Source organism: Impatiens glandulifera, chromosome 1 (assembly GCF_907164915.1).
Source record: "Impatiens glandulifera chromosome 1, dImpGla2.1, whole genome shotgun sequence".
Classification (NCBI taxonomy): domain Eukaryota; kingdom Viridiplantae; phylum Streptophyta; class Magnoliopsida; order Ericales; family Balsaminaceae; genus Impatiens; species Impatiens glandulifera.
The window spans coordinates 43,423,339-43,437,198 of NC_061862.1; the positions used below are offsets into that span (position 1 = coordinate 43,423,339).

The 13,860-nt window shown below is 32.2% G+C and overlaps 1 protein-coding gene across 1 annotated transcript; it reads left to right on the forward strand.

Annotated features, from left to right (window-relative positions):
• Window positions 1-7,004: 7,004 nt before the first annotated feature.
• On the forward strand, window positions 7,005-13,301 carry LOC124922678 (pyruvate, phosphate dikinase, chloroplastic-like). The gene is made up of 21 exons (XM_047463395.1): window positions 7,005-7,162; window positions 7,532-7,847; window positions 7,942-7,998; window positions 8,172-8,405; window positions 8,769-8,906; window positions 9,066-9,225; window positions 9,374-9,609; window positions 9,694-9,822; window positions 9,906-10,085; window positions 10,169-10,306; window positions 10,582-10,746; window positions 10,821-10,982; window positions 11,058-11,147; window positions 11,224-11,362; window positions 11,438-11,615; window positions 11,766-11,895; window positions 12,190-12,318; window positions 12,405-12,542; window positions 12,635-12,712; window positions 12,791-12,882; window positions 12,969-13,301. Exons 2-21 carry the CDS (start codon window positions 7,542-7,544, stop codon window positions 13,012-13,014), a joined length of 2,925 nt encoding a protein of 974 aa, XP_047319351.1. The 5' UTR covers window positions 7,005-7,162; window positions 7,532-7,541; the 3' UTR covers window positions 13,015-13,301.
• The last annotated feature ends 559 nt before the right edge of the window (window positions 13,302-13,860 follow it).

Genomic DNA, 13,860 nt, shown 5'->3' on the forward strand with positions numbered 1-13,860 from the left:
ACGAGAATGTTGAACATTATCATAGTCATTTGATGCGTATCATTAATAATTATATTATTAAAACGTTTTCTAATATTCATTCCGGAAAGTTGGTAGAATCGTTCGTGGAGTTAATCGTTTTTTAGGACTTACGAGCTCGATAATCTATTGAGTAACGTGGTTATATTTTATTCTTCTTCATTTTTTTAAATTTATTAATTTGAAAATGGTCCAGGTATATTTAAAATGATAAGAATCGTTTAAGCGAAAAATCATTACATGAAAAAAAATTGAAAATAAGAAATGAATACAAACATGTTACCCAACAGATTATCGAGAATCGAGATCATAGTTTCTTAAGAAGAAACGAATAACTCCCCGACTTACTCCACCGACTTTCCATAACGAATATCAGAAAACGTCATAATAATAACATTATAAATTATACAAATTGGACGACTATGATTATTGAATGTTCGACGATTTCTCTCAAACTAGATAGTCTATCATAAAATAATTGGGATGGTAATTCAAATATTTATTCATGTCATATTAGCCGCATTGTTCTAAGTTTCACAACAACTACTCAAAGATAGAGCGTCACCTAGTGAATCTCAATCATAATCCACAAAAGACTTCATATATTAGTCACATTGATAATGCAAAAGTAAATGAGTAATCGATTTCACCTTCTTATGTTATAAGACAATGACTTGCCATATTTCCACAAAAATCCCACGAGATGCCCTTAGAGAATCAAAAGTCTCCCAACTACACAACGGTCAATTATATAGATCCATTACAATCCACTAATTTATTTTTCAAATTTTAGTCTCACTAAAACAATATATATCACGACCAATAGTTCTCAATGGTGACTTAATGATGTATCTCTTCACACAAGCATTAATTCCATAAATGTTTTAAACAATAATTTTTTCAATCATTGATAAAATCTAATTAGAATAACCATTTATCGGTTTTTAGACATATGTTCCCTCTTACATATATATAACTATGTGTTAGATCATTTAATTTATTTAGTTAACAATGTTAGTAGATGTTTGATGAAGAAGAGTTTGGGTGGAAAGTATACGAAATGGGTGGGATCTCGTGCACACTGGGCCACTTTAGTCTATAATTCAAGGATATTTCTCAAGGCGAGTTGTTTTCATTCAACGTCATATTAGGTGTCGAGAAGTCCAGTCATTCTCATTGACATCATAATTTAGCTTAGAATTCACGAATTTTCCACATTGAACACATTGTGAATGAAAACTAGTGATTCATTATTTTAATTTCAGAATGAAGGATTTAATAAGGGTGGTACCAACATCCCTTTTCTACTTGATCAATCGCTTCTTGTTCGGACAACAAATTTGAAATATGATGGGGTTGATGACCTCAACTTTTGATACTCTGCCACCTGCTCGCACTCTCCTTTTTAGACATTCGGGGTGGCATCGCAATCCGAGGGTTATAAAGACGGATACTCGATCTTAATCTCATGAAAATATGTTGGTTCATTTAATACCTCTTTAGTTTGCAGGACATCCCTCATACCCTATCAAATTTCTTTGAATTTGTCATCTCAATAACTAGCCTTTTAACATCCGCAAGGCTAGCCATATGGATCCGATCAACGTAAAATAGGATTATCACTGACTCTCTTGTTTTCCTAAGCAAAGTTGATGACTCCAACACATGTGAATTCGATGTGTGTGTTCCTGATGAAGGAGATACGATAATAGGACGTTTTGGCAATACCAACACCTTATACACATGTGTTCCGTTATCAACACATATGAATTCATGGGAGTGATGCACCCTCATTCTAACTCAATTGATCTATTATAATAATTGGGTGTTCTCATCGAGCTCAATAAATCCTCCAAGATCATTACCGGTCCGATTAAAAAGAGCATGATTCCACATATTAGTTGTCATTCCAAATAGTTGAATCAATGTACATTCCCTATCTACGTGGGGTGTTATGATGTGTTCGGGCCAACAACCTTTGGTTTCTCAATATTAACTGACCATTAACGAGTTGTCGGATTCCTTCATCGATTAATGGTCTAATACACTTATCGATTGTTATGATAACTATTATTTTAAATTCGTTACATAGAGCAACATATCTTCCTCGAGAATTATAGAATACCAAAAGACATCCTAATTAGGTCTAGGCTTAAGACACCATCGATTTCAAACCAACGTCTGAAGAGCCCATCATAATAATTGGATCATGTATATATCAATTGCTCTTCTTTTTCCGTTATTTAGTTCTTAGATATCTAGAATTTTAGGACACTTCTACGGCATTTGAAATTCAAAATATTTTGGTCCGATATGAACCTTCTTCATCCCGTCTACCCAAACAATTGGTCTTCCGACACCTACCATTTCTGCAAAGGTCTGAGCTTAGGTCGCACAAGGTTCTAGTTGCACCACTTTGGGTCAAGTTTGTTCCTAATTTGTGTGCCAACTGGAGACATTTCCCTCTTTGGATGTGGAAACGAAGTTTAGTCGAGAATTGATCCCTTTTTGGAGCCCTCCATCTACCACCAATAACATTCATGGTACAACGCATATCATTCATGAACCCGAACACATAAGGAGCCCTTAGGGGATGTTGAGAAAGTCGACTTAAGATCGATGACCGGTGTGACCCTTCGACTCTCTCATCTCTCTCACGATATTTTGCGTTGCTTTACCCCAAAGCTCACATGAGGTTATCCGTCCACTAATCGGACCACGACCCGTCTATTCACCAAAACCAGTCTTTCTCGGAAATAGTAAGCTTAGTAAAGATAGACCTCCAATAATTATTTTTTTTGTTTAATTTTATAATTTTAAAAGCAAATCCTTCTTTAAAATCTAGTTCTACTCAAAATATATAAGAACTATATAGAAGGAGGGTTTTTTACATTGAAAAGTTATGATTAGATTATATCTTAAATAATTTTTATGTATGAACTATTTTTAATATATATATATATATAACATTTTAATAATTTTAAAAAATTATATATATTAATTTAGTTATATATAATTAAATTATTAAGATATTTGAATAATAAAAAAATTATAATAATTTAAATTTTGTATTTTTTAATTAAAATATCAAATAATTAAATTTTAAAAAAGAAACAAAAAAATGGCTTGACATGTAGAAAAATAAAGGGAGATAAATCTTTTTTTTCTTCCTATTATTATTTTTATTATAAAATATAAATAATATTTTAGTATTTTAATTAAAAATTTTGAAAATAATTTTTAAATTTCTATTCCGATTTATTTTTATATACATTTTTAAAATGAACTTATTTTTTTTGTATATTAATTTTTATTATCTAATTTTTATCTAGTATTTAATTTATTTATTATAAATATTTATAAAATTTAATTTGTTAACACCTTAGGTCTTCCATTGAAAGGTGAGAATTTGAATTTTTTTTTCTGTTTATGTTGATTTTTTTTCCACACTCCACCTTGTGGGGTAAGGTTTTGAAATTTTTAAAAATTTATATTTCACTTAATTTTTAATATTTTGATTATTTTGTGTTATTTTAAAAAAATATATATAATTATAAATTTATAAAAAGAAAATAAAATTATTTTATTTTATTTTAAATAATAATTATAAATAAAGTGAATGGTATACAAGTTTAAAGTTGTCTTTTTATAAATAATTTATAATTATATTTTTTTAAATAACACAAAATATAAAAAAAAGCAAAAATAGAAAGAAAAAAAAGATATGTTTATATATATAAATTTATATTTTATTATTATAATTTTATATAAATAATTAATTTAATATATATATATATATATGATTATTAAATAAAATTATAGAGAACAAAATAAAAAAATAAAAAATAAAAAAAGGAGAGAGAATAAATAAAAATGAAAATAAAATGTGATGAAATAGAAAATAAAATGTCGAGATTAGAAGAATAATAAGGTAGTGATAAAATTTCATTTATTTAGTTAATTTATTGATGTAATTTATTAGTTAAAATTAGTATAGAATTTAAATATTAATGGACTTATTTTTATTTAAATCATTTCATGCTAATAGTATAAGTTTTTTTTTTAATTTATAAATTAAAAAACTCTCTTTATTTAAGTTTTAGTTATTTAAAAAATAATTATTGGCAATGATTTTGAGTAGGTGTATATTTTATTTTATTTTATTTTTGTAAAAAGACTTGATCAAATTAAATTGAGGTTAAAGATTTTGATAAACTAATAAAAAGAATGGGATGATTATTTTGTGAAAAATAATCTAAATAACTTATGCCTTTAATTTAAATAACTTATGTTCTTCAAATATTAATGTTGCTAATGTGTAAATATTAATGCTGGCTAATGAATATAATTTTTTAACATTAAATTGTCTTTCAATTTTTAATATAGTATATTTCATAACAAAGTCAACCAGTGGCATAAATACTATAACAAAGAGGAATAGTGGTCACAAAAAATAAGCATAATTTATTGGTATAAAAGATAGGCACCATTATTTATCTTCAAATATCCAACAATTGAATGCAGATATTTTTCATATCTCAATCTACAGTACTAGGATATTTCTTTTGAAAGGTTAATATATATGATTAAAAATGAGTTGTTTGAGTACAAAATACATAAGAAGAAATAAAGAGATTTATAAATTTTGAAATAAGAATAAAAAGAAACAATGAGAAAACTATTGAACTTAAAAATCTTTAAAAGGGGAGTTGATATTTCTGAAGGAGATAAGCATAAAAAATAATAAAATAAAAAATCAACACGAAAGATAAAATAAAATTCAAATAGAAAGATATTTCAAAAGTTATTGAAGTCCAAACAAAAATAACCAAAACACAAATAAATTCAAAGTGATTATTACATATATATATATATATATAAGGAGGTGTAATAACTTTAAGCTAAAAATTATCGGCAAAGTAATAAAACAATACTCTCTAAAGTTTATAATTGAATAAACAAGTGATTGGAATTTTATATTGAATTCATTATTGACATTTCTTGTCAAAATAATTGCTAGTTTCATAACTAAAAAATTATTGTAGTTGTTAGCATTCGATAATTGTGATTTTCTTGCATAATTTAATGTTTATCTCCTTAAAATATATATATAATCAATAATAATTTTTTTTTCTCCATTATATAATGAAAAGTAGTCTAAAATGAAATAATTATATTAAAAGGTCCATTTCCAAATCATTATTGGACAGAAGGTCCTCGGAAGAAAGGAAGGTGAGCAAGCCAGATACAATTTGTATTACTTTTATTTATTTATTTATTTATTATTATGTACGGTAGAAAATTAGTATTATTTTAATTTTTTTTTTTAATTTAACTTAAAATGTTTTAAATAAAAATTATTGAACTTTTAATTTTTTAGACACCGTTCTTATACTTGAACTATGTTAAAGTGGAGTTTTTTTTATTAATGATAATGATGTTAATAATGTCAATTGTTAATTTTGAATAGACTTATAAAAACTGAATAATTATCTCAAAATAGGGGCAGTAAATTATGGAGACCACATGTATTTAATTATTTATGAATTTCTTTTAGCTAAAAGGGTGGCTGAATGATCAACATCAATTAAGTCATGACAAGATGTTGACACACAAAGCTGGAAGACAAAAATAGGAAATGGACAATATGACTATGGACATCCCCTTAAAACATCTTCTATCATATCAGATGAGGTTATAATTGCTTATTAATAATTAAAGAAGATGAATTAGACATATAAAGAGTCCTCTCTAGAAGGCATAGAGGGCACCAACAAATCCAGCTAAGATCCTACGTGAGGTCAAAAATATCTACCACAAAGTTGAAGGGTAGTTCTGACATTGAAGAAAGTCATGAAATTTGAGTTAAAGATTAAATGTGTATGTTTGGCCTTATTACAAAAATAGATTATTATAGTTCTCTCAAATAAAATATTGTTCACGATGAAGTTATTGACATTTATTTATTCTCTAACGAGAGGTTCTTACGACAGCTGATCTTACTTTCGAGAACTCTTATCCTTAGATGAAATCAAAGACATGTGTTACGTGAATACTAAAAATGAAGTGAACAAAGTTAATGGCAACAGAAAAGAAAAAAAAAATACAAAATAGTTGTGCTTTTATTAAAATGTTTTTATTTTAATTTTTATAATGAAAAAAAAAAATCAAACTCATCAAATAGCATATATATTTGTCTCAATTGACATAATCATACACTTTCTTTATATTTAGCTTCACAAGTCTACTTCAAATAAAATAAAGCCATACAAAATTATTTGATTCTAAAAACTAACAAACAAAAGAACTAGAGTAATGGCTAAACCCTACCACTAATTGTAACACTTTGAAACCCAATATCGTTATGTTATCTGCGAGAGAAAAAATAGATTAGGCATACTTCAAGCAAATTACTAACTATGCCGCCACAACCTAAGCTCAAAAAGTAGAAGAAAAACTTTGAATTAATCGGGGTACCATGAACGTGTCTATAATCTATTAATCTCACTTTTATAAGAACACATTTTTATTCACATTATGCACATTATGAGTCTCACCAGGTTGAGACTCTATAAATGACCAATGTGTCACTTTGTTGACATTTTGTTTTAAAACTATAAATAACCCGTGAATAAAACAGACTACAAATATCACGAGTAAACCTCGTTCACCACACTCGACGGGAAGCCATCCACTGAAGCACCACTACCGTCTAAGTTTAAAAAATATACATAAAAATATGTATACAAATTGTCAAAGTGTGGTTGCTCCTTTGGGTCACTTAAAATTTCGGACATATTCTTTTTAAACCTTACCATTTTGGTTCCTTATCGTTAAAGCTATATAGAATCGATTTTTTAGACTATAGATAATTGCAATGAAAAAGGGTATTATAGGTAAGTGAGAGAATTCAAAAGTATAGTTAGGTAGAGAATTGGATACAACTTAGCGCCATAATCGCAATTTGGTCCACTCATTTTCTACACTCCAAAATGACGGGAAAAAGATGTGGAAGAAGAAATCTCAGATAACTGGAGACGACGAAACCACCACTTACTGTCTCAGATACCTCAAGAACAAACTGCCAATTTAGTTTCCATATCTCTCTCTCTCTCTCTCTCTCTCTCGACTTCCAAAGTTGCAGGTAATTAAGATCGATCGATCGATCCATTGATCACTTCTAGTTCGCTTTCTTCTGCATGATCGTTCATGTCAATCCTTCGTGCTTCCTTTTTTCTATAAACACTTATAGTTCACTTTCTTGCAAGTATAGTACTCACGTTCTGTAATCTGTAATCTGTTCCTGTTCGAATAACCAACACACAGTTGAGCAACCTACCTAAAATTCTTTATTATTCCAGAGTTTGGAGTTCGCCGTCTGTTTGTTGAATTGCTTGATCTAGGTTTTGTGTCTCTTTGTATATATGTGCTAACATCTATTTTATGATTTATGTGGAAAAGACTGTCTAGTTTCTTATTAATTGTTACTTAGTCTGATTTCACTTATGTGCAGAAGTGAAAACATGTCTGCAAGTGTAAAGGGAGTGCTGGTAAAGTCTACCGATGACATATATGTTAAACGGCTCTTGAAGAATAATGTGGATCACAATCAGATTGAATACTCTAGGTTGAGTCATCATCATCATCATCGTTCACTCTCTGTCAGCCGGTGGTCTGGTCATGTCAGGCTTGCTCGATGCCACGACTTACAGAGCAGTGCAAATGGGGTTCTAAACCTGAAGCCTAAGAAAAACTTACCACGCCCTGATCTGATTCGATCCAAAGCTATTCTCACTCCAGTATCAGATACCCCACCTGCTACAAAGAAGGTACGTATAAGACCTTATAGGTCATATATTCAATATGAAAAAAAATAAAAGGTAATGCCTAGACTAGGGTATTAATATTTCTCCTTTCTGGCAGCGAGTTTTTACATTTGGGAAAGGAATGAGCGAGGGCAACAAAGGCATGAAGTCCCTGGTAAGCCATTCAATTTGCATATTTACAATTCAACTCATTTTTGTTTTCGAAGAAAAGGGTTTATGTAGCCTGCTTTGTCAAACTTGCTTATGCGTGTCTTGGGTGATTAAAAGGTTTTGACAAGATAATTGAGATTTTGATCAAGTTACTTTTTTTGTTCATTTAAATTCAAGTTGGGAGGGAAAGGAGCAAACTTGGCAGAGATGGCTAGCATTGGTTTATCTGTTCCACCTGGGCTCACCATATCGACAGAAGCATGTCAAGAGTATCAGCAGATTGGGAAAAAAGTACCAAAAGAATTATGGCAGGAAGTGATAGAGGGTTTGGAGAATGTTGAAAAAGACATGGGAGCCTACCTTGGTGATCCTTCAAGACCACTTCTCCTTTCTGTTCGTTCAGGAGCCGCTGTAAGTGGTTCTTTTATTCATCCAAATATATGCCTAGAGTCCTTGTGAGCCAATTACAATATGCAATAGTATCACCATGAAGCTGAAAGATGTTAATCTAGTTGGTAGATAACGAAATAGTATAAGTTATATATTTTTTTGAAAAGGTTGAATCAATAATATAAAAAGTTGTTTAGGGAAATAACGACAGAGCCGAGAAACAGTGTGCAAGTGAACAAAAATGTCACCAACACCGCAAAAGTATAAGTTAAGAGAGTAAATAACTAATCAAATGTTTTTGTTTTAGAATTGTGACTGATTATTAGTTGACAATCAATTTGTCATATTCATGAATTGAATTTTCTGTTTCCTTGATCTATCCAGATATCTATGCCGGGAATGATGGACACTGTTCTCAATCTTGGGATGAATGATGATGTGGTTGCTAGTTTGGCAGCAAAAGGTGGAGAGCGGTTCGCTTATGATTCATATAGACGCTTTCTTGACATGTTTGGAGGCGTAGTATGTTTTCTTCCTAAAGTTTCAATCAATTCCTACTTTATCTATTTTCCTTTGTTTCCTGAATACACTGGACCTGAAACACTCCTAATTTGTTTATATCACATATAACTTCTACATCATGTATTTGTTAGTTCTAATCTTTCCCATATACCCCTGAAGGTAATGGGAATTCCACACTCATCCTTTGAGGAGAAGTTAGAGCAATTAAAGCATGCAAAAAGTGTTTTGCTTGACACAGAGCTCACAGCTTCTGATCTTAAGGAGCTGGTGGAACAATACAAGAATGTCTATACTGAAGCAAATGAGAAATTTCCTTCAGGTAATGTGCTTCTTTTTTCGAATCTTATATCCGTTCATCTCATTCCTTTTATTTTCTATTCATAGTTCACTTTACTGAACCTATGGCCATTATCTTTGTACTCATTAGTTTTTTTTTGCTTATCTGGCTATACATACCTTATCTCCAGATCCAAAAGATCAATTACAGCTTGCGGTTAAAGCTGTCTTTGATTCATGGGACAGCCCACGAGCAAATAAATACAGGAGTATAAACCAGATAACTGGTTTAAAAGGCACAGCAGTCAACATTCAATGCATGGTATTTGGAAACATGGGTAACACTTCAGGAACTGGGGTCCTTTTCACCAGAAACCCAAGCACTGGTGAGAAGAAGCTCTATGGAGAGTTTCTCCTCAATGCTCAGGTCTTATCAGAGGAACATTTCCATTCGTTTTTATTATTAACCTTCATTTGAAAAAAATGAAGCATGACCATTTCGTTTCAATAGGGAGAAGATGTCGTTGCAGGGATCAGAACACCAGAAGACTTGGACACCATGAAATGTTGCATGCCTGAAGCATACAAAGAACTTGTGGAGAACTGTGAAATTTTAGAGAGACATTACAAGGACATGATGGTAACATAAAAACTCATAATGAAGGAATTGGAAATAGAAATGTCACACCTGATTTTCTGTTTAACTTATAAAAATTCTTTCAGGATATTGAATTCACAGTTCAAGAAAATAGGCTGTGGATGTTGCAATGTCGATCAGGCAAGCGAACAGGTAAAGGTGCTGTAAAGATTGCAGTAGACATGGTTTCTGAAGGCCTTGTTGACAAGAGGACAGCCATTAAGATGGTGGAGCCACAGCACCTCGATCAACTCCTCCATCCACAGGTATATATGTCAATTTTCGAAACTAGGGTTTAAGCTTAATATGCTTTATTTTATCTAATGGTACTCCACTGTTGTTGAAGTAGTTTCAAGATGAATCTGCTTACAAAGACAAGGTGGTTGCAACGGGTTTGCCTGCTTCTCCTGGAGCAGCTGTAGGCCAAGTTGTTTTCTGTGCTGATGCTGCTGAAGAATGGCATGCACAAGGAAAAAGTGTCATCTTGGTAAAGATTTTTTAAATTTTTTTTGCATTTAGTTTCCATCGTAACAATCCATATAATATTTATCCCGTCCCCAGATGCAGTTTCAAAATTTAATTTCTGTTTCAACTAAGTGAATTACCAATGCAATATTTTTTAAAATTCTATTTCCATTCTTTGTTGGTATTCTTTAGGACAGTAAAGGTTCTTGATATACCTTTATTAACCTATAAAATAGAGGTCAATTTTTTTTTTTGCTACACTAGTTATGTTATTTCTTCATACACATGTTTATAAAGGTGAGGACAGAAACTAGTCCAGAGGATGTTGGGGGAATGCATGCTGCAACAGGAATCTTGACAGCTAGAGGTGGCATGACATCACACGCGGCTGTTGTAGCCCGTGGGTGGGGAAAGTGTTGTGTTTCTGGGTGTGGAGATATCCGTGTGAATGATTTAGAGAAGGTAGAGGCCTTTTTTGGCAGAAAACAATAAAAAAAAATTAAAGAAAAGATTCATAAACCTTTACCATAGTGCAGGTGGTGGTGATTGGAGACAAGGTAATTGAGGAGGGCGGGTGGATTTCACTTAACGGGTCAACTGGTGAAGTCATCTTGGGTAAACAACCACTATCTCCTCCAGCTTTAAGTGGTGATTTAGAGGCCTTCATGTCTTGGGCAGATGAATTCAGGAAAATCAAGGTGCTTTTTTCTTTATGGTTCTTATTGTTGTAAATTGTAATTGTGCATTTGATATGAAAGGGTGATCTTTTATAGGTTATGGCCAATGCTGACACACCTGATGATGCTCTAACTGCAAGGAAAAATGGTGCTGAAGGAATTGGATTATGCAGGACAGAGCATATGGTAAAAATCTCTAATTAGAATGATATGTCCCTGAACTGGATATTTTTGTGACCACATTCTCTCAAATTTGCCTCAGTTCTTTGCTTCTGACAAGAGGATAAAGGCAGTTAGAAGAATGATAATGGCAGTCAGTCTTGAGCAGAGGAAGGAAGCACTTGACCAATTGCTACCTTATCAGAGATCAGACTTTGAGGGCATTTTTCGTGCAATGGATGGTACATTTGGCTCTCTAATTCATCAGTGGTCTTGTTTATGTTTCTGCTTTGTGAGACATGTAAGTGGTTGTTTAGGTCTCCCTGTGACTATTCGACTGCTGGATCCTCCACTTCATGAATTTCTACCAGAAGGCGATCTAGAACAGATTGTTGGGGAATTAACCACAGAAACTGGCATGACAGAAGATGAAGTATATTCAAGGATTGAAAATTTATCAGAAGTAAATCCCATGCTTGGTTTCCGTGGTTGCAGGTTTGACTGTCATCTAGTTTTATCAGCAGAAAATCAATTTTCCTTAACTTGGCCTTTATGTAGAATTTACATGATAATGGTCCATGAATAACTCAAAAATAAAAAAGTAAAAAAAGGGGTTTTCTAACTAGATACTGTTTCTCTCAACAGGCTAGGAATATCGTACCCAGAGTTGACTGAGATGCAGGTGCGGGCAATCTTTCAAGCTGCCATTTCCATGAGCAATAGTGGAATTAAAGTCCTTCCAGAGATAATGGTTCCCCTTGTTGGCACCCCTCAGGCATGTATTTATGATTTCTATTCATTCCTGATTTACGAGCCTATTTGAAATCTGTTATCTTGTCACCATCACGATTCTATTGAAAAATCGTCAAAGTTAAAATTGAATTTATTTGTAGCTTTATTTGGTATAAAGAATATTTTATGGATCATAATCCATATATTATCAGAATATTTTCCAGATCTTTGTGATTTATTTGACAAACATAGCAAATGTAAAACTTTTCGGATCATAATCCCGAATAGTCTTGCTATGAGAGTTTCCTAAATAGATGCAATTTATGAGTTAATGAAGGAACTTCGGCATCAAGTGAATTCCATTCACAGCATTGCTAAGAAGGTATTCTCGGAGGCTGGTGTCTCTCTGATATATAAAGTAGGGACCATGATTGAGATCCCCCGAGCTGCTTTAGTTGCAGATGAGGTAATAATCCTAATGTTCTGATAAACAATTTGTAGGAAAAAGAGGGGTTGATAATTAATAAATAAATACATTGAACATGGTGGCAGATAGCAATGGAAGCAGAATTCTTCTCCTTTGGCACAAATGATCTGACACAGATGACCTTCGGGTACAGTAGAGACGATGTAGGGAAGTTTCTCCCAATATATCTCTCCAAAGGCATTCTCCAGAATGATCCATTTGAGGTTCGAGTTTAATACAAATATTCCCACCCAGTTCCATAAAAAAAAAAACAGTCTGATTCTCTTGAAACCAAAATTGGTGCATCTTTTTTCAGGTTCTTGACCAGAAAGGTGTGGGTCAGCTCATCAAGATGGCAACAGAAAAGGGTCGTGCTGCCAGGCCAAGCTTGAAGGTGTGAGCCGCAGGCCATAAATTCTGTTTTATATAATTTTATCCATTTTGGGGCCTGATCTGATGAGTAAATGATTAGGTGGGTATATGCGGGGAGCACGGTGGAGAACCTTCATCTGTTGCGTTTTTTGCACAAATTGGACTGGATTATGTTTCATGTTCTCCATTCAGGTATTGATGTTTTGTTTTAATAAATCAAACCAAACCAAACCGAGCATTGCATTGCATGTAAATTGCATTCAATTTTCTCTGGACAGAGTTCCAATTGCTAGGCTAGCCGCTGCTCAAGTTGCTGCATCATGAGCACGACACGACAAATACAAAAGAAAAATAATATAAAAAATGAATACTCAAACTGTGCAGTTGTACATTATTACTATATGAAACTACTAAGTACTACTCCAGTTGAAGAAGCAGGGAAAATATAACAGTTTTTCCCTTAACTGGAAGTATAAAATATATTATATATATGTATATTCAGATACTTAGTTCTTACATCGATCTTTCAATCGGACCTAAATTTCTGTTCTTGTAATAAGAAATGTATGCATGCATACATTCAATAATTCAGATTGCTGGATATTTCATTTTGGTTAGCCTTCCTATGTGTATATATATATTTCTGATAATATGTTGTCTAATTCTAACTGCTATTTCAAAAAAAACTCCAGAATTCCTTTTATTATTTTACACTTTCTGAATGCCATTTGTCATTATAAATGAAATATTTTAACATTAGCGAAGACAAAAAGCAGAAGATTTTTAGTGGCGCATAAAAGCGCCGCAAAGAATTAGCGAACCTATCGGCAATTAGCCTTTATCGACGCTAATTTAGCACCGCATAAATACGTCGCATAAGTTTAAGTCTGAAACAGCTCACCTTCCTGTCCCATAGCTTAATTATTAATCATTACATACCAAACAAATAAGCACAGTCCATTTCATAGCATCATTGTTTTTTGGAAAAAAAACTTTTTCGGTCTTTAGTCATTCAAACCTGGTATTTGGTATTTGTTTCCATCAAAGTACCTCGGTTTCTAGATGTCAACGCTACTAAGCACCTAAAAGCATCATAGACTTACTATTTGGTAGAGCAAATATGCTTTCAAAATTTAGAGTCAATAGCTACCATTCTAACTTTTGATGTCC

Bases quoted from the DNA above. Each gene is read 5' to 3' on its own strand.
- LOC124922678 (XM_047463395.1), top strand. From the start codon at position 7,542: ATGTCTGCAAGTGTAAAGGGAGTGCTGGTAAAGTCTACCGATGACATA. The intron at 8,406-8,768 runs GTAAGTGGTTCT...TGATCTATCCAG, and splicing joins CTGTTCGTTCAGGAGCCGCT to ATATCTATGCCGGGAATGAT. The intron at 9,823-9,905 runs GTAACATAAAAA...AAATTCTTTCAG, and splicing joins GACATTACAAGGACATGATG to GATATTGAATTCACAGTTCA.